The 19,913-nt window shown below is 34.9% G+C and overlaps 1 protein-coding gene across 3 annotated transcripts in view; it reads left to right on the forward strand.

Annotated features, from left to right (window-relative positions):
• The window catches only part of sky (GTPase-activating protein skywalker), a 233,792-nt gene that overhangs the window by 112,068 nt on the left and 101,811 nt on the right, over positions 1-19,913 (forward strand). For all 3 annotated transcript variants that reach the window (XM_090413407.1, XM_090413410.1, XM_090413408.1), the window contains 2 exons: positions 5,266-5,356; positions 18,656-18,747. In XM_090413407.1, coding sequence (XP_090269533.1) covers positions 5,266-5,356; positions 18,656-18,747 — 183 coding nt within the window. The remainder of the gene's footprint in view (positions 1-5,265; positions 5,357-18,655; positions 18,748-19,913) is intronic.

A 19,913-nucleotide genomic window follows, 5' to 3' on the forward strand; every position in this document is an offset into this window, starting at 1 on the left:
TTCTGTATTGTATTCCTTACCATTCTCTCCAACACCTTGACCACAACATCATTTATACAGACTGGCCTATAGTTGGAGACTTCTATCTTAGAACCATGCTTGTGGAGTGGTATTTTGCTATTTTGCCTTCTTTCTACTCCTTAGAAACCCTACCCACTGCAAGACTTTCATTAAATAATCAGGTTAAGGGCATAACCAACTGTGGTGCTCATTCCTTAAGCATACATGGTGATATGTCATCCATTCCCACAGCCTTATTCATATCTAACCCAACCAACATCTGATAAACCTTTGTTTCATTCACTTCCAGTTCTCCTAATACTTGCCTCTCTTCTATATATTGTCCCGGATAATTTATACCAGTATGATAAATGCTAATAAAGTGCTCGTTCAATAATTCCACTATATCCTTTGCAGCTGTTAGTCTGTTGCCATGACTATCCACCAATGTTAGTCTGCCATAATTATTCTTCCTTTTGCTTGCCATGTAGCAGAAAAATTCCCTTGGCCTGACCAGCCAGTTTCATACTGCACCTTTTCTTTCTTTACTATGCTCATCACCTTTCTAGTGTGCACCTTATACTCTTCATGGATTTGATCACCACCAACTATCTTGTACCTCTTGCATAACATTTTATTTTCCAGCACAGCTTGCTTGATTTCGCTCTTCATCCATTTCACTCCCACTCTATTTACTCGCTTAACCCTCGGTATGCAGTCATATGTTGCTTTTGTCAGATACTGCCTTATGAGTTTCCATGCATTGTCAACATCTTTTCCACTCAGCTCATCTACCCAACATACTGACACTAACTGAACACAGAGCTTCCTATAATTACCTGCTTTATACTTCCACATGTATCCATTTTTGGCAGTGACCTTTTCTTGTTTCATCACTTCCCAAACAAGTACCTCATGATCACTCTCACCAACTGTGTCAACACCTCATTAACCACTACATCTTGTGAAGTTATCACCAAATCCAAAACATTAAAGTCTCTAGTTGCATCAATCACGTGCTGCTTAAGATACTTATCTCTCAGAAATTCCACAAACTCGCTCTTCTTGTTCCCACACACTATCTCCTTCTTCGAGTCTATATTCCTGTAATTAAAGTCTCCCATCAGGATTACCTTCTTTTTACATGCCCGACTAATTTGCCTAAACATTTCACAATCAGTATTCTCAGCATCCTATCAGATATACTAACCGGTTTGTTTCAACTTCGCGCCACACAGATTCAGAATCTGTGCATGCAGTATCAACTTCTACACTTTGCAGACACAATTCCTCTGCAGTCATTAACATCACTCCCCCCCCCCTCCTCTTTTTCATATCTCTATCCTTCTGAAAAATTATATATCCTTCTAATTCTATTCCAATTACTTTTGGGCATACTGTCTCAATGAATGCCACAAACTCAGCTCTCTTGTTTCGAATACTCCTTACATTTGTTCATAAACATAACAATCGCTCTGTGTTTGAGGCCATCCTACCAGCACTAACATTCTCTATTCTACACCTCTCTCTCTCTCTTCGGTTTCACCACTCCCTGTTTCCCTGATCCTGACTGTGATTTCCATTCTTACCTGTCTCCCCTTCACCTTTATGCATTCCATCACTTTGTGCTGATGCAACCACATCTTCAACCTCATATCCATCTTCCTCCTGCTGTGCAATCTGTTGATTTGTGCTATCCTGTTGCACAGGTAGACTCTGATCATTTGCTATATTAACTTCTTGACTCTGTGCCTTCTCAGAAAACAATAGCCTTTTTAAATGCCCAACACCAAACCCATTCAAATGTAATCCATCAGCTTTATACCATTTGAGCTTCCCTTCAAATTCACTCCACAGATTTACAAATTGAATCCCCTTTTAATCAAAATTAATGGTAGTCATGGGCACAAAATAGTACCACTCCTCAGTCATCTTACTAATCATTATCTCTGCTCTCCTTCTCAAATCACTGTTATCATATCTGGGCAGCACGCCTATGACTTTCCCAACACTATTCTTCTTTACTTGCTGCAACAATTTCCTCAAGAGTTTCTATCAACATTCTTCTTCTCCCCAACTAAGTCATTTGTGCCCACGACTATCACTAATTTTGACTCCCGGTATTTCCTTTTCTGCAATGCATCAGTTATTTGTTTTATTGTTCCACCAGGAAAGCATGTTTTCTGCACTTTATTAATAATCACACCTCTAATGATCAAGTCCTCATACACTGATATACAACCATCCTTTGATTCTTTCTTTATAACATTATCTTCCTCCTTCTCCTTATCATAAGCCAATCTCTCCTTTAGCTGTTTAATATCCTCTTCCAGATGTTTCATCTTGCTTTTCATTAACTCCTGCTAAAGCTCTTCTAACTGCAATCCCAACGTTTGCTCCACAAAACAAAGTTATCAATACATGAGGAAGAACTATTTGAAACTTTAAATCCTGAACTGTGTTCTGTTCTTTACAACATCTCTCAAGTTGCAGCAACTAAAGAATTTAAATATTAAAATTCGTCACATTAAAAAATTCAAAATTCTCCAACAGCTTAAAAAAAAAAAAGGTGCTAACTGCAATATTGACAGGCTCTCGTAGTTGTTAATTTATCATCATAGCAACTTAACAAAAGAAGTTGTCACCACCATCAGTCAAGATCATAATTTTGCCACCACATCTAGGTAATTTCCTACATTAGAAATTATGATCAATGTTGAATATGAGATCCGTGATCTACTTTCCATAGTGGTTAACATCCTGATTCCATGTAAACTCACTAAGACCAATATTTGATAAAATGAAATAGTTGTATACCATACTTTTAAAAAAAAGTATGGTATACAACAAGAAAATTTTAACTCCAGCTAATAAGGGATAATGGTGCTGTCAGTAATGAATCAAACAAAATATAACAATTAAAAAATCCTCTCTTAAAGGATCATTCAACTTAGGAGATTATAGATTAGAAATTAGAACTCCACTAACATGCAAAAGAAAAAGGTTTATAAATCATGAAATAAAAGGGAGATCCAAATAATTTGGGAGATATTCTTTTATGTTAACCTTTAACATAATAACTAGGAATAAACTTCCTTATTTGAGCATAGTGGGGTGCCTTAATAGGAAATTAGTTCCTATTTCACAAAACAAAGTTATTAATACATGAGGAAGAACTATTTGAAACCTTAAATCCTGTGCCAACATAAGTATGGACAAAGATGTAATTATTCTCCTTTAAAACATAAAATTATGTGTGACAGCTTCAGATACGTATAGCCAATTTTATTCCAATGAATAAAAATTATTTTTAAAAAAATTTATATTACTTATTTCCATGCCATTTATTCTTTTACTTACAGAAAATGTTTTCTATTATGACAATATGTAGACATAGACATGTACAGTCAGTCCTCAAATTACAACGTGGTTCCATTTTGATGATCCTATCATAAGTCAGAAATAACTATATGAACCATAAGGATATGTTAAGAATTAACATACCTGAATGCTAAAATGTGTATGTCTGTTTGGTTCTATTTTTTAACTATTTTTACTGGTAATTTATAGTGAAATAATACAATTTACAAATTATAACAAAATTTCTTTGTAGCCCTGTGGAAATATACTGTTTGCATTCATAACACTGGGAAGCTCCCCCCCCCCACCACCACCACCACCAAAAAAAAAAAAACCATTCTAAGTTCAGATTGACTAGATCTTAACACTTTTTTTAAGCCTTTCTTCAACCATTAGTCAGTCTCTGGTCAATCATAGGCAGATAAGTTGCTTTGTTTTTTTTTCCCTGGAAACTCGGCATTTTAATCTTGCAATACAAGAAAATTAACCCTAGAACTTGGACTGTGGACAATAATATATAGTGTTATGGACCATGAGATGACAGCTGTCTGCTGTACTCTCTTTCCTGGATGCAGTTAAAATCAATCTTGGGCCATATCCTGATTGGCTAAGGGTAGAGATTGACTGCTCCAGTTTCCAAAAGTCAGAGCTAAATGACCCTTGTTTGCTTTCTTTGAGGAATAAAAGGGATTAGCAGATTTATTTATTTATTATTTATTTGAAGTTCTGTATACAATACTGTACTGTAATAAAGAATGAAAACATGAGTGTACCATGCTCCTATGTCAGTAAAATAATCAACCAGAAGCACGAGGCAAGAGTAATTCTTTGAAGCTGATGCTGTATTGGACATTTCATCAGAAATAGGCATGAGAGGCTAGATAATGAACAATTCTTCAAATTGTGGAATTGTATCAAAGTATTCTGAGGATGGTTCACTAGATTCATAACTTGTGGAAAGGTATAGACTTGTTTTCACAGGATGAGGTGAGAGCAGGAGTGGGCTTCTTTAAAAATTTGTACATTATGTCCAACTTAGTCTGCAAGATTTCCCTTTCTTTTCTATGATCTATACAAGATTGTGGCTTGTATCATTCTATCTACTCTGTTAAATCTCTCCAGAGATCCATTTCCTCAGACAACCAAACTGCCTTATTAACAGGTAAAATCTTCTGCCAATTTTTTTCAATGTAAACTTTTTTGTGTGATTCACCTTTCTCTTCTTGTTCTGTTTTTTTCGTTTCTCTTCAATTTTTTGTACTTCTAGCTCTATAAGGCCTTCATTTGAGAACTCTTCTTCCACAGCTTCCAACAAATGCTCTACATCTTCATTGTCAAACTTCATCTCTTTAGCTAACAGCACTATCTTGTCACCAGTGTCTTATAAAGCATTATCTAATGCCATAAATGTGTGACCATATATTTTCAACAGGTTCTAAATACCATTCATACACTTTGCTCTCACTTCACTCATGCTGCATCTGCGCAAGATATATTCCTTCCAAAAGTCTGAGAGTTTTCCTCGCATTCAATAGCAACAATAGCCTGACCAAAAGCATTTCTTAAATAATATACCTTGAAGACAGCAATAATACCCTAGTCCATGAGTTGCATGAGTGAGGTGGTATTCACTAAATGTATTAATGGGATAGCCATCGTAAGTACCAGTGGTCATAAGTCGCATGCATCTTAAGTTGAGGACTGACTACACACACAAACACACAATCTTAATGAAACATTTTTAATTTTAAATATCATAGTGTAGTTTTTTTTTGAAAGAATTAATTTAATATTGATATAATATTTGATGATTATTTGATGCAAACCTGGTATTTTTTAAATCATATAAATTATTTTAGTCATGGTTATGCAATCAAAAAACCATCCATATTTTTAACATTTTAGGTGCGGGTAATGGACTGCTTTTTACTGGAAAGCAATAAGGCATTTTTTCGAGTTATATTGGCAATGCTGATTTTATATAACAAACATACAGGTAATAATTTGTGCATATTGTATTATTTAGAAGTGACTTGGCATCTGTTGATCTTATTGAATGTTTTTTTGCCTTCTCTGTATTCTGAAAAGTTCAGTTGGATGAGACCAGTGAGTGATAGGCAGGTGATAATAATGGGAGTCTTTAATACAAATGCATGGATTGCAAGCAGGAAATAATGTATAGCGATAATAAATTCCCTCAACTACTTAAGGATAATTACATTGCCCAACATATAGTGGAAAAAGCATAAGTGACTGAAGTGTTGAGTTCAATAACATCTTATACTTTGATAATAGATGTCATTCTGAAGCCACCAGTTGGTGAGAGTGGTCATGCATGGAAATTAGCTAGGTAGGTGCAGGTTTCACTGTGAAAAAGGTATGTGTGGAATTGCAAGGCAGGAGACTGACAAACTAAGGGAACAGAGTGGTGGCCAGTCATGGCATGATCGATTGAAGGAGAGAGAAATCAGTAATGACTGGGACTTGGCTTTAGATCAGCTACTTATGTTACATTGTATTCCTAGTGTTGGGTCTTACGTTCTACTCCGATGTATATTCTAGCTGTTGACTGACATTCAAACACAGAGAAAATTTATTTTTGACTGCACCACTCTATGTTCTAATTTGCATAAGCAACGTTGTGAAATCAACCATCAGCTAGCAAATATTGTTATCAACTTTATTCAGGCTGAAATTTTCCTTATTATATATATAGGGTTCCCGCTAAGATTCGAACTATTTTAATGAGCGGTGCAATGAAAGAAATCAGGCAAACACAAGTTTCAACTCAAATAAAAATATTTAATGCTTTAATGCATAAATTTACATTAAAACAAGGATTCTAGCAGGGATAATGCAATTAAGAATGACTAAGTTCTCATTAAAACATTATCAATTTACTCAGCTGAGTATATCATTTACAATCAGAATTTATGCATATAAATTACACTCTTCTTATTATCAAGAATCCAAACACAATTTCACTCTAAACAAAGCTATCATTCAAAGTACTTTAAATATTGATTCAGTTTAACTATTCAGAACAATCACAAAATATAAGTCATCAGCCATTCATTTATAAACTTCAAAGTTTTATCAATCTAAAACAATAGTCATCAGAAAGTTTAGTTTCAGTTTTACATTGCATTCTCACGTAACAGGCTTCACTATATCACACATTCAAATATGAACTATTAATCCAGAGATACTTCATATATTATGTTTACGATGAAATGCTTCACTATATCGCACATTCAATCTTGAATTGATAATTTCAGCAATATGAACTATATCATGTTCTCCAGAAACAAGCTTCGCTACTTCACACAAGGCATAGAAAAGATATCCTTACCGGTATAAACAGTATAGCTTCCTCATTATCGAGAATCCTAGAAACACTCCTTGGTTCATGAATACTTTCACTTTGAGAGCACACAAATATTATAGAATCCTGGGTTTCAGTAACTGATTAGTTAACTCAGGAGAATTTATCTTCTTGCTCGCAATTGTTTAACTTTCAACATTTCTTACTCATTCTTATTATCCTTTCGTCCTAAGCTATCCTTCTGCGAGGTGATAGGAATTTATGAAAGAATAAGAGTTCGAAGAAAGATAAGTCAAAATACAGAGCGATTCCCAGTCCTTCGTACTCCGTTCAGCCCCAGGTTATATCTCTCCTTGCTTATTACTGTGTTACTTCCTTTTTCATGCCCTTCTCATCACATCCTACTCTCCTTTCCCACCAAAATCTGGTTCTAACTGGTTTTGTTGATATCGAACTGGCTTCTAGCATATTGTACAGTAACTCACGCTAAAGCACGCTCTGGCTAAAAATAACATAATTTCTCACAACAACCAATCAAATCTTATTTTGAAGAATTACTTGGATACATTACATTTTACTAATAACATAAAAAAGATTACATATTTTACAGTTTTTATCTCTGTTTTAGTAATATTAATTTCATAATAAGTGATATTTAATACACAGTTTTCACAACTGTACTTCATATTAAAATAATAAATGAACAAATAAATATTAATAAACATAACTTGAAAGAAATCATATGAATAGCATACTATTAATAAGAGATTATTAGTCTGATGAGCAAATTTGGCTTAGAGAATGGCTGATTATATTGGACTATGAATGAAGTATTAATAATTTCCAATTCTCCTCATTTTGCAGATAAAGAGGATGGATGATATGGAGACTGTATAAAGAACAAAGTACTCAGCAGATGAGGCATGGCACAGCTAGGTGCATGATGATGATTGTGGTGATTGTAGAGAAATTAGCATATGAAAGGAGTTTGACTAAAGCAGCAAAAGCATTCGGCAGTTTAAAGCCTTTAGAATTAAAGGCAGTATAGGAAGATGGCTTGATGTCATATTAGGTGTAAGACCAGGGTGCATTGGTAATTATCATTTGTACAGATCACATTATGAAAGAAAGTGGTATTAATCTGATTTTGAAATATTCTATTCAGTTCTTTACTTTATTAATATGTTGCTATTACTCCTAAGTCTAGTACAAGTCTTCATGACTCTTGAACTAAATGGAATGACTACTGTATTTAGTTTGTTGTGAAAATTATCAATTAAAAGATGAATCTCTGAAAATGATCAGGAACAGGGGAAATATCAGCTATTCTCAGTAGAAAAACCTACAGGACAGGTAAAATACTTAAGCTATTTTAAGTACAATTTTAGTGAAGATGTCAATTTAAATTTGGAAATAGACAATAGTATAAACAAACTGTTATGATGAAGAAATGTGACAGTATTGAAGAGCCTGGCTGTAATTATATAGGATAAGTGAGAGAGAAATGGTTCAAAACACCAAAGCATCTGTATAAAAGACAGTGTCAAGACAAATTTTAACGTATGAATCTAAAATCTGGATTATAAATAGTTACTCAAAAACTAGACTACAGGTATGAGAGTTCTGAGAAAAATTAGAGGAGTGAACAGATGGCATCACTGGAAGAATCATATTAAAAACAAATATATTAAAAAGAAAACTGACATTGCTAACATTCAGAAACATGAAGACAACTAATCTTAGGTGTGTTAGGGTCACTTAAACAGAATGTGAGAAGAAAGATTAAACAAGAGAGTACTTGATGCAGGAAAAAGACCTAGAGAAGGACAAAGATCCAGGTGGATTGATTTTGTTAATTCCAAATAACTAATAATTAAGGAATTGACAGCGTACACTAGAAATATAAATTAAAACAACTTTAATAAATACTTTCCGATATTTCGGCAACGTCACGTTGCCATCTTCTGGGGAACTTAAAATAAAGAACAGGTGCACGCAAGTACTACATAACAGCAAATGAGAAAAGAAGCGAGGAAGGTACACCAAGGTATCTGACTTCTGTTTTCCAAGGAATTGGTGTTGAACAGCAAGATGTCCCCTGTAGGAGATACTGTTCTTCTGGATAAGAGCATGGCTATGCTCTTCAAGAAGTTTACTTGTAATCTCCATTTGGAGAACCATTTTTTCTAATATTTGTAGGTTTTCTTGGAGTTTTTTGGTGACTTGGTGTGGGTGATGAGATTGGTCAGTATCGCTGTGTCATCAGCATAGAGGGTCAAGATAGATGACATTGGATTTTGTGGAATATCTGCCATAAATATCGAGATCAGAATTGGGGCCAGTAATGATCCTTGCGGAACACCAGCCAGAATGTGGCGCTTGGTAGATATAGTGTAGTTTATCTTGACCTGCATAAATCTGTTGCTGAGGTATGATTGGATCAACTGTACTATTTGTAGCGGGATGTTAAAGGTGATGAGCCTGTGGAGCAGACCATAATGCCACATTTTATTGAAGGCCTTGACCATATCCAGAAAGACAGCCCCGGTAAGATGCCAATTGTAGCCTGTGGTAATATATTCAGTTAGTCTATGGATCTGTTGAGTGGTGCTGTGATGTTGACGGAATCCAAATTGTTCATTTGGGAGGATATTCAGCTTATTTACTATGGATTGGAGTCTGGTGAGGATGACCCTTTCGGCAATCTTTCTCAGGTTTGAAATCAGGCTAATGGGACGATAATTTTGCGGTAGATGTGGGCCTTTTCCTGGTTTATGAATGGGGGTTATATAAGCAGTTTTCCACGGGGAAGGGAAATATTGGAATCTAATAATCGCGTTGATTATGTTGGTAAGGTACACATGGCTCTGCGGGATAGTAGTTTAATAACTTTATTGGTGAGTTACATAGAATCATAGCAATTTCGTTATATGTTATATGTTTTATACAAAAATAAAATGGTATATCTTCCCAATTAGAAAAAAACTTCGGAAATTTTAAGATATTGATAATAATTTTTATTTTTTCAAGTATTATATTATCATTTACAAGGAACTTCATTCTTATTTTTATTAATGTTAAAATATAAGATTCAAATAATATCTGAAAAATGCCCAAGTATAATTTTCTTACATTTCAAATTTATACTGATTAAGATAACAATAAGACAAATTTATGTATACCATATATAATTATTACAGATAATCTTTTGTTCTTTTTTTTTCCAGTTAGCATCGCTGAAGTTATTAATTATTAATTTATAGAATTTATTACAACTTGATCCAAGTGTAAATAGCTAGTAATGACACACTTTAATATTTCCAGTTTGCTAGCCACCAATCACCATCCCCTACATCCGAGGCACCTCGGAAAAAAATCAACAAAATCCTAAAAAAACATGACTTAACTGCCTGTTACAGACCATATAGAAAATTGGCATCCCTTATCTGCTCCACTAAAGACTACCCACTTCCCCTAGACCTACCTGGTGTATACCAGGTCCCTTGCAGCTGTAAATTGTCCTACTTTGGCCAAACAGGCAAGGGACAGCAAATATCAGAATCTCAGAACACAAGGACTACATCCGATTTCACCAGTACACCCACTCTGGGCTTGCGGACCATGCTCTGGATACCCGCCACAGAATAAGGTGGAAGAAAGCCACAGTAATACACCGCAGCAAGTTCAGATATGAAAGACTATTCATGGAATCAGCCTCAGCCCTTAGGAACATGCCAAACCTCAACAAATTTGGGTGCATAAGACTGCCCCAAATTTGGGAAACATGTATCAGAAGAACATCAAAAAAACAGTATCTCATGATAGTATATTTCTAGCTCATAAACCACACAATATGGGCTGTGCATGATGAAGGCAAATCTGGCAGCAGATGTGAAAATGCAGCATCATGTGCTCATAAAGTGATTAGACTCTTAGCCACCAGTTATGCATGCATCTCCTTTGAGAACCCAAGTAGAGTTAAATAACCTAGTGAGAGATCCAAATCTTAAAAAAACAAAATTTCATCTTAGAATCTAAACTGCAAGGTTGGAAATTCCTTCAAAAAAAGGGTATATGAAAACCACCTCATTTTTGAAGTGTTACTAAATTTTAGAAATCTTTCCTTCCATGATTACTTGTCATGTGTGTGTGTGTGTGTGTGTGTGTGCTGGGAAGGAAATGCTGGAGCAAAAACATGATTGAATGAATGGCATTTACATGCAATGGAAATAAATTACTCTAGTAGCATATGCTATCAATATAAAGAAATTCTGGAATATGGCTTTGGTTCTTAAATATATAAGCTACAACGATGGTGACACTCAGTTTGATATAAAAATTTTGTTAAGGCTTTAAATAAAAATTTAATGTGGAAGAAGCAAGTCAGCAGGTTACTTTAAATTAAAGATACCAAGAAATTATATACAGGTAACCCTTGTATAATGCGGATGTTAGGTTCCTCAGAAATGCCGTGTTATATAAATCGCGTTATGTGAGACTTAGATCACATAGAAAAAGTAGGTTAGGTTCCAAAATTGTTTTATTTTTAAAATTATATAAACAACAATTACATATCCAACAAAAACAATATTTTTATTTAATTCAGGTAATTCATGTAAGTTAAGAAAACATAAACTATGAGACAAATGCGTAGTATAAAATTATAAAAATTACAAATTTTACATAAATTTCATTGCACATAATGCACAAATGTTTTAGACACAATAAAATAAAGCGCATATTTTAATCGTCATCACTGTCTTCAGAAATAACATTTCATACATGTTCTTTAAGTGGCCGGAGGTCGTCACCACTTGAAATCTCTTGAATATCATTTGTATAATTCTCATATGTATGTAACTCACCAGAAAATAAACTGCTCAGCTTGAGATTAACACACTTATCATTTTAAATGCGCTTTCCTGGCAAAAAACGAAGACAATTTTCAACAATAAACACTTTATACAGTAAACCCTAGATGGCGAACCTATGGCACCCGTGTCAGAGGTGGCACTTCTGAAAAATTTGCTGGCATGTCAATGATTTACTGGTGATATCCTTTTATACTCTTATAAATTATTCAAGTTTTTTTTTTAATTGTTACAATACGTACAAGCTGAATTTTGCTTTACACAAGACAGCAGCTGTAAAGACGTGCATATGATTTGTGCGGTATTAACAAAAGATCGTGTGACCCAAAGACAAAAGCAACCGACAAGTGTTGAGTTGAAATGCTAATTCTCTTCAGTTAAATTCCGTAACATGTGAAACTGTCATAACAACATTCACTATTAGTTTTAACACATTCACAACAGGGTGTCACTTATCGTTCTGATGGAACTTCTCATTAATGACTGGCTCAACTCACTCAAATGTTTCAACCCTTGGTTGAATTTTATGGCTTTTTGTTTGCGTTTGAGGTTGCAGGCGAACTCACACATTCATTATATGGCATGTTTCAATTCTTGGTAGTCTTTTATTTTAAGTTACCCTTTGTGATCTGTCATAATGACATCGAGAATTTCAAATGCAATAAAACAAACACTTATTTCATAATTGAAAAATTGGACAATAGTTTTTAGTTAGATACTGTGTTTCAGTGCAACATATGGTTTTGCTTAAGTCTATACAGCATAGTTTCTGTGAGAGGGAACATGTGATTTATTACTTAGCACCGTTTTTATTCCATCTGTCTCTAATTGCACTATTTGTTGAGAATGACACAGACTGCAAAAGCCTCTGTACAGTACCTTATTCAGTGATGCAATAAAACGAAATTCGATACTTGAATAACTACTTGCGTGATACGGGCAGACACAAATTTAACTAAGATAAAATTTGATTTTTAAGTCCTGCGGTGAAAAATATGAAAAAATAAATAAGGGGTTACTAGAAATTGTAGACTGCGTTATATCAAAACCGCATTGTATAAGTACCGTGTTATACGAGGGTTACCTGTACTTGGTTTAATCCTTTATCCAAGTGTAAGCAAACAAGTTTGTGCCTGAACTATTTTCAGGACTGAGGCAACTCGTATATAGAAGCTTATGACTTCACATCATTTGCCTTAGTATCCCATAATGCAAAACACATATCCTTACGGGTATGTGAAAATATGACTTCTGCATTACCTTGGTATCACCTCTGAGTCTGGCTCCCACTGATGAGACCTCAATAAAGGTCGAAACTGGTTTGGGTAGTGACTCTTCCCATAATGCATAGCATTATACATACCAGTAAGGATATGTGCTTTCATTATGGGATACTAAGGCAAGTGATGCGAAGTCAGCTTCTATATATGAGTTGCCCCAGTCCTGAAAATAGTTCAAGTGCAAACTTGTTTGCTTCTTCTTCTTTGGCCCTACAGCCCCATGTACGGCCGTGGCCTCCCATTTTTGGGTTTTATAACTCGCTACGAGGTGGAGTCATTACCCCCATGCTCAACCATGTGTAATGTCTGTGAAGCGTTGTGTTCTTAAGACCAGTTTGCCTGCTTTGCAGGAGGAAAAACCCCAGATAAACTGGGGAGAAAAACCCTGCAGTAAATGCCCAAGACTGGCTAACTTGGCTATGTCTGAGAGAGATCCCAACCTCCTCACGTCAGTGACGGGAATCGAATGCAGGACATTCCTTTCCCAGGCATATGGTTGCGGAATGCGTAACCACCCAGCTAACCGTGCGGACAACTTGTTTGCTTACACTTGGATAAAGGATTAAACCAAGTATATAATTTCTTGGCATCTTTAATTTATAGTATAAACAAGTGGAAAAACTTCCATCAGCAGGTTACTTCATTTTTTGTCTTTTCATGGCATTATAGGTTTGTAACCTCGTGTACAGGATTAGTTTTAAAAAAAATATGCACTAAAAAACTTGACTCTTTATTTTATGCACAATATATTACACTCCTAAATAAATCGGGTACAAGTCTTCAACTAAATTGAGTAAGTACTATAACAAATTTGGTATGAAAATCAGCAATAAAAAAATAAAAAATAAAAAAAAAAAACTTTGAAACAGGCAAGAATATGAAAAGCATGACTATCATTTTCACAAAAGGACCTCTATATAGATAAGAAAAATATTTCATCTTACTATTTAGGCACATTTGTTGGAAAGATGATAAATTAAATTAAATATGGAAGTGTATTGTAGCATAAGTAAAGCTGGTGGGGTGGGAAACCAATTGAATAAATTTATGTGGAATAAGAAAGAAAGTAGCCTAAACACTGAACTAAGTATACAAGACAGAGCTCAAGTCAGTTTTAACTTAGATATCTGTGAGTTTTCAGTTAGAAATGAAACGGTTAATGAAAGACCACAGATATGATAGTTCCATGAAAAATTAGAGAAGTAAACAGATGGCAAAATCATTTTAAAAATTATCATATTTAAAGGGGAATTGATTATTAGCATTTAAGAATGTGTAAGCACAGCCATGGCCTTTTAAACAGAATGGAAATGTTATAGCCAAATGTTTGTTTTGTTGCCAAGATAAAGACCAAGATATTGGTGCACAAACTAGTACCTTAAAAGAGCAGAATATCAGATTTACATTTTTAATCATATTACTGTCTATATTAAATATGAATTTCCAACTAATATGGGCATAGCCAAGCAAGGAGGTAGTCATCATCACGAAATTTCTGACATGTATTCATAGGTGGTGTATGAGATATTATGAAAAGTCTAAATTATTACTCCCTTCCCATTGACAATTTTCCTTCAAATTAATCTATAATCTCTCACAACTTCAAAATCATAAGACCTTATATTTCAGTCTTCTAAGGCTTCTTACTGTATTGATCTTGATCTTTGGTTCTTTTTCTTACCATCCTGGTAAAAACTTGTTTTGTTAACCTTTCCTCTCCCATTCTCTTTAAGGAACCATACTTCTTTAGATTGGCTCTGCTCACACATTGAATGTTAGCAATTTCATGTTTCATAATATCCTCAATATGATTCTAGCATTGATGCTATTTGTTTACTCCCATAATACCTTTTCTCAGAACTTTTGTATCTGCTTTATTTCTAACCCAGCTCTCAGATCCATAAGTTAAAATTGACTTGAACGCTCTTATATAGAGCTAGTTTAATGTTTTCACTAATTTCTCTTTTATTCCATATAAATTTATTCAGTTGACTGACTCCTACTTTGCTAATTCCATTCCATTTCACTATTTCATTTACCACCTTCACTAAAATTGTGCCTAAACCGCCTATGTTGTAAGCCTTTTTTTTCTGACCCAGAATTTAAATGCAGATCTTTGTTATATTCTGTGATTTTTCGACTATCTTTCTTAAAGTGAAAATCTGATCTTGACAATATCTATTTAGCCTGAGGTCAGCTTGTTTTCAAGGTTCCCTTCCACAATTTTCTTTAGAATCTTTTAAAGTATGCTTGCATAAATATTATCTAGAACACAGAGTAAAGAATTCTCACATTCAGTTTTATTTCCCTTTTTTTGTAGATGGATACTATGTCCACTCCAATCATCTGGAATTTGATCCTCTAACCAGGCTTTCTGAATTATGCATTGCAGCCACTGTAAAGCTTTTATACCTTTGTTTGAGCTTTTCTTGTTTAATGTCAGCTGCTTCAGCTACCTTTCCACATTTCAGGTTTTGATGGCCTTTTCTATCTAATAAATTAATATGAACTGGTGATTGCATTTCTCTGGAATGTTTTCTGTCTCTGTTCTACCACTACTTCTTTCATTTAGCAGTTGTTCAAAGTAATTACTCCAGAAATCTGAAATAATTTATGTTTTCTGTCACCTTTTTCAGAATCTAATTCCTTCTACGGTAGTCTTTCTTCTCTATATTTAGAATGATGTAGAATTTGTGGATCTGTGGTCTCTGTGTGACGGAAAGAAGTATTTGTACAATGCGGATGAATTGCATCTGAATGGGTTTGGTGTTAGGTGCCTGGAGAGAGCTTAGTTCACCAAACATACTGAAGTGTAGATACAGGGAAACTTAAGCAATTAGGGTGGAAGCAAGTGAGTTTGTGTGAAGGCAACCATGAAGTAAGTGAGTGTGAGAATAACCAAGTGAGGAATCTAGTCTCTCAAGAAAAATATTGAATAAAAAATCAATTCAGAAAGTAAAGGTGGGTTGCTGGTGCAACTTCACCAAAAGTTATAGGCATTAGTGAGATTTGGCTAACAGCAGATGATATAGTTACAGGGATTCAATGTAAAGGGTTTAGTATTTTCAAGGAAAATAGAGAAGATAGGATAGTGGGGGGGGGGGGAGTACTGCTGATGATAGTAGATAAATTCCAACCAAAAAGAATTAGACAGGCCAGAGGGTGGTTGTTTATTTGAACCAGTCTGGTGTGAGATTAAGACCAATAAGACAAATTGTACAGTTGGTTGTTGCTATAGACTAGGGAGTTCCACAGATGATCTGGAAGACATGCATTGCCAAATTAGTACAATGAGTACAGGTCAAGTGATTATTATGAGGGACTTCAACTATGGAGATATAGACTGGAAGGAAGAAAGATCACATGACAGAAAGAAAATAGAATTTATACACCTGCTGAGAGATAATTACTTAAGGTAGCATGTGAAGGAGGGACTAGGGGTGAGTGAGTATTGGACATGGTCATAGGATCAGAAGAGCTATCCGTAATCAAGATGACAACATTGTCTCCAGTTAGTGAAAGCGACCATGCAGTTTTGACTTGGAAGATTGTAAAACATAAGGAATATTTTATCAAGAAGGGGTATTTGTGGAACTACAAGGCAGGTGATTATGACATGTTTAGGAAGAAGCTTAAATCTGTACCATGGCATAAAACACTGCAGGGTAAGGATGTTAGTAGTGCATGGGATATAGTTAAGGGTCATCTAGAGGAAGTAGTGTTAAATTCTACCCGATTAATCCCCCTTACCCTAGGTAAGGGGGATTAATCGGGTAGATTAGATGGATGAGTAATATCATTAAACATGAGCATCAGAAGAAAAAAATGCTATGGAGGGTATATAAAGAGAAAGTTCACCAGCAAACTCATAAACAGTACAAGGCTCAGGCAAGAAAGGTATCCAGCATGAAAAGAAAGCAAAATCAGATTATGAGAAGAAATTTAACCAACCAAGCCAAAGAAAATCCCAAAGAGTTCTTTCGTTATGTGGCAAGTAAGAGGAAGAATGACTATGGAAGATTAACCTTAATGGGTGATGATGGTCATGAGGAGACAGAAGCAGATAATTGTTAGTTGAGTTACTGAGTAACCACTTTGCAAGCATATATCTTCCTAGTGAGGTTACTGCTTTAACCTATGAGACACTAATGTAGGAACAGAGATGGATGAATTTGCAGTTCTTAGGATATTGCAGAATCTCAATTGTAAATACAGCTGTGGGACTAGATGGGATGAAAATGTGCAAGGGTACTGGCAATGCCTTTGACTAAGCTGTTTAATTTAAGTCTCATCTCTGGTAGAGTTCCAAGGGAGTGGAAAGAGGGCAAATTTAAAATTATTCCTTTGCATAAGGGTGGTCCTAAAACTACAGTAGCAAATTATAGACCAATCAGTATCTCAGGCATGGTGTTAAAAGTACTTGAAAAATTGGTAAAAAAGAGAATTTAAGAATGGGTAGATAAAAATATGATACTGTATGAGGGTCAACATGTCTTTGTGAAGGATCAGTCATGCTTAGTAATTTACTGACTTTTTATAATAGGGTAACAGCTGAGTTAGATAAAGGAAATGCTTACACGATGATTTTTCTGGATTTTGCAAAGGCATTTGAGAATACCACATGGAACACTGTTACACAAATTAGAACAAATAGGGATGTATATGACAATAGTTAAGTGGATAAGAAGGTTGCTGCTGGTCAGATATCAAAAAGTGGTATATGGAGGGGCAGAATCGAGGCGAAAACAGGTGAGCTCAATGTTGAGCTGTTTAATTTTTACATAAATGATATAGGAAATAACCTGAAAGGAAATATTCAGTTGTTTGCTGATGATGTGAAATTAGGTCCAGTAATAGTTAATCAAAGCAATGTTGACAGCTTGCAGGACAATTTAAATAGGCTGTTAGTATAGGCAAAAGTTAATGGGTGTCAGTTTAATGTTGAGAAATGTCAAGTTATGCATTTTGGAACAAATAGATTACAAGTCATGTATCGCATTGATGGCACTGTACTCCAGGAAGATGAAGCTAAAGATTTAAGGGTGATGGTAGACAGAGAGTTAAAGTTTAAAGGACATATTGTTAAGGTAGTCCATAAGATTACTTGGCTAGTGAAGAACACATTAGCAAGTAGATAAGGAAGTTGTAATTCCTCTTTATAAGGCCTTGATATGCCCACATCTGGATTACTGTGCTCAAGTCTGGTCCCCGGGTTTCTTGGATATGAGGAAGTGGTGGAGAGGATCAGAGGCGAATGACTAAGATGCTGAGTGGTCTGTGGAATGTTCCCTATGAAGATAGATTGAAAGTGTGTGGATTATAGAAGTTGAGTGATAGGAGAAAAAGAGGGGATAAAGGGGAAATGTTTCAGCACTTAGCTAGAGAGACTATAACAAGCGGGTCATCCCTGGAAGTTGAATAAAGGTGTGGTCAGTAGGATTATGAGGACTAGATTTTTTGCTTGGAGAGTGGAATGGGTTGCCAGAGTCAGTTGTGAGTGTTTTTTCTGTTAATGGGTTCAAGGAGAGGTATGATAGATTGGATCTCCCGTGATGAGTCTATGGACTCCATAGAGGGCCCGTATAATAATAATATTTAAGCTTTTTCAATTTTCCTCCAAAACATTTTGCCACCTTCCTGATATTTATCTTGTATATTGCTACTCAAATCTTCCAGTGGCTTTTGTTTAGCTAGCACTGGTTTTACATATTGGTTTATCACATAATATATATTTTTCATTGTTTTTTTTTAAATATAATATAATCTTAATAGGATTATGTTACATATTAAAGATTTTAAATACTTGTATTTCTTTACAGAGAAAAATGGTGACCAGGAGAATGAAGGAATGATGGAAAATTTATTGATGTTCTGTCAGGATACCAATGTTTCTGTTGAAAAACTGTTTAAGGTTAATATATTTAAAAATATTACTTTTTGATATCAGTGATTGACTTGGAAATTAATGTCGATATTTTCTTTTGCAGTAATATCAGGTGTGTATTATAAAAGATCTTTGAAAGATCTAGTCCAAAAGAACTTGGTTTAGTTATAAAGCTTGATGTCACCTATATATTCTTTATTATGACAGTATAGAAAATGTTTATGACAATTGAGTCACACCTGCTGGTTATTGTGTACCATCTGTCTCCTATTAATCAGCAAAACAGTAGTGGAATGTATGATTTACTGAAAATAATGTATATAGATGATACATTGGAGTGTACGCCTATCTTTGAATTGTTCTCTAGACATATTTTGTATTTTCATCCATATTTTACACTCCTGTAAGAAAACAAATGTTTACGGTCTTCACAATTTAACTACTGTTATGAAGAGAGCAGTTGACATTTCATTATGGGATACTCTGTGTATACCATAATGCACAGCACTATCTTCTAAGGATTTATAAAGTGCAATATGATATGATAATGCAAGCATCACTACTCACATCAGTTTGAATTGGTATTGAGGTCTTGTTAGTGGATACTGGAACCACTGGTGCATAATGATACACCAGTTTTACTACTGGTGTATCATTTTGCTTTTTTAAAGGAAACAGTATGATTGTTTCCTATAAAAAACACTTTTGCCATTGGTAAACTCACCGTATCTCTAGAAACTACTTCACTGTTGAGCTATATATGTAGTATTTTAGCTGTCCTTCAAAGGAAGTGTGCTGGATATTATGAGAGATGAATTATCTTATTTTGAAGTCATCTACTCTGTATACTGCATGGCTGAAAAGCATTTGGAATATTCGTTAAAAACACATGATGCAAAGAACATGCAAATAGAAGCTATATGAATGATGTAGATTGTGTGTTCAAGAAAGATACAAATATAAAGTTAATGTCATTTAGCAAGTTGTTCACTTTAAACAAACACTTAGCAAAACAAACATCTGAATCGATGAATCTCGCTACACTCTGGTTTCATTGGATGAGAGAACCGGATTCGGGAACAGCCTGTCAAAGTTCCTCTAAATTGTAGTCGTGTGGATGTTGCAATATTGAACACCCTGAGTTCACCTCCCGTCTAGGATATTGATCATTTATATGAGCTTTTCAACTGGGC

This window comes from Typopeltis vanoorti, chromosome 24 (assembly GCF_054136105.1).
Source record: "Typopeltis vanoorti isolate ZY-2024b chromosome 24, IOZ_Tvanoo_1.0, whole genome shotgun sequence".
Lineage (NCBI taxonomy): Eukaryota > Metazoa > Arthropoda > Arachnida > Uropygi > Thelyphonidae > Typopeltis > Typopeltis vanoorti.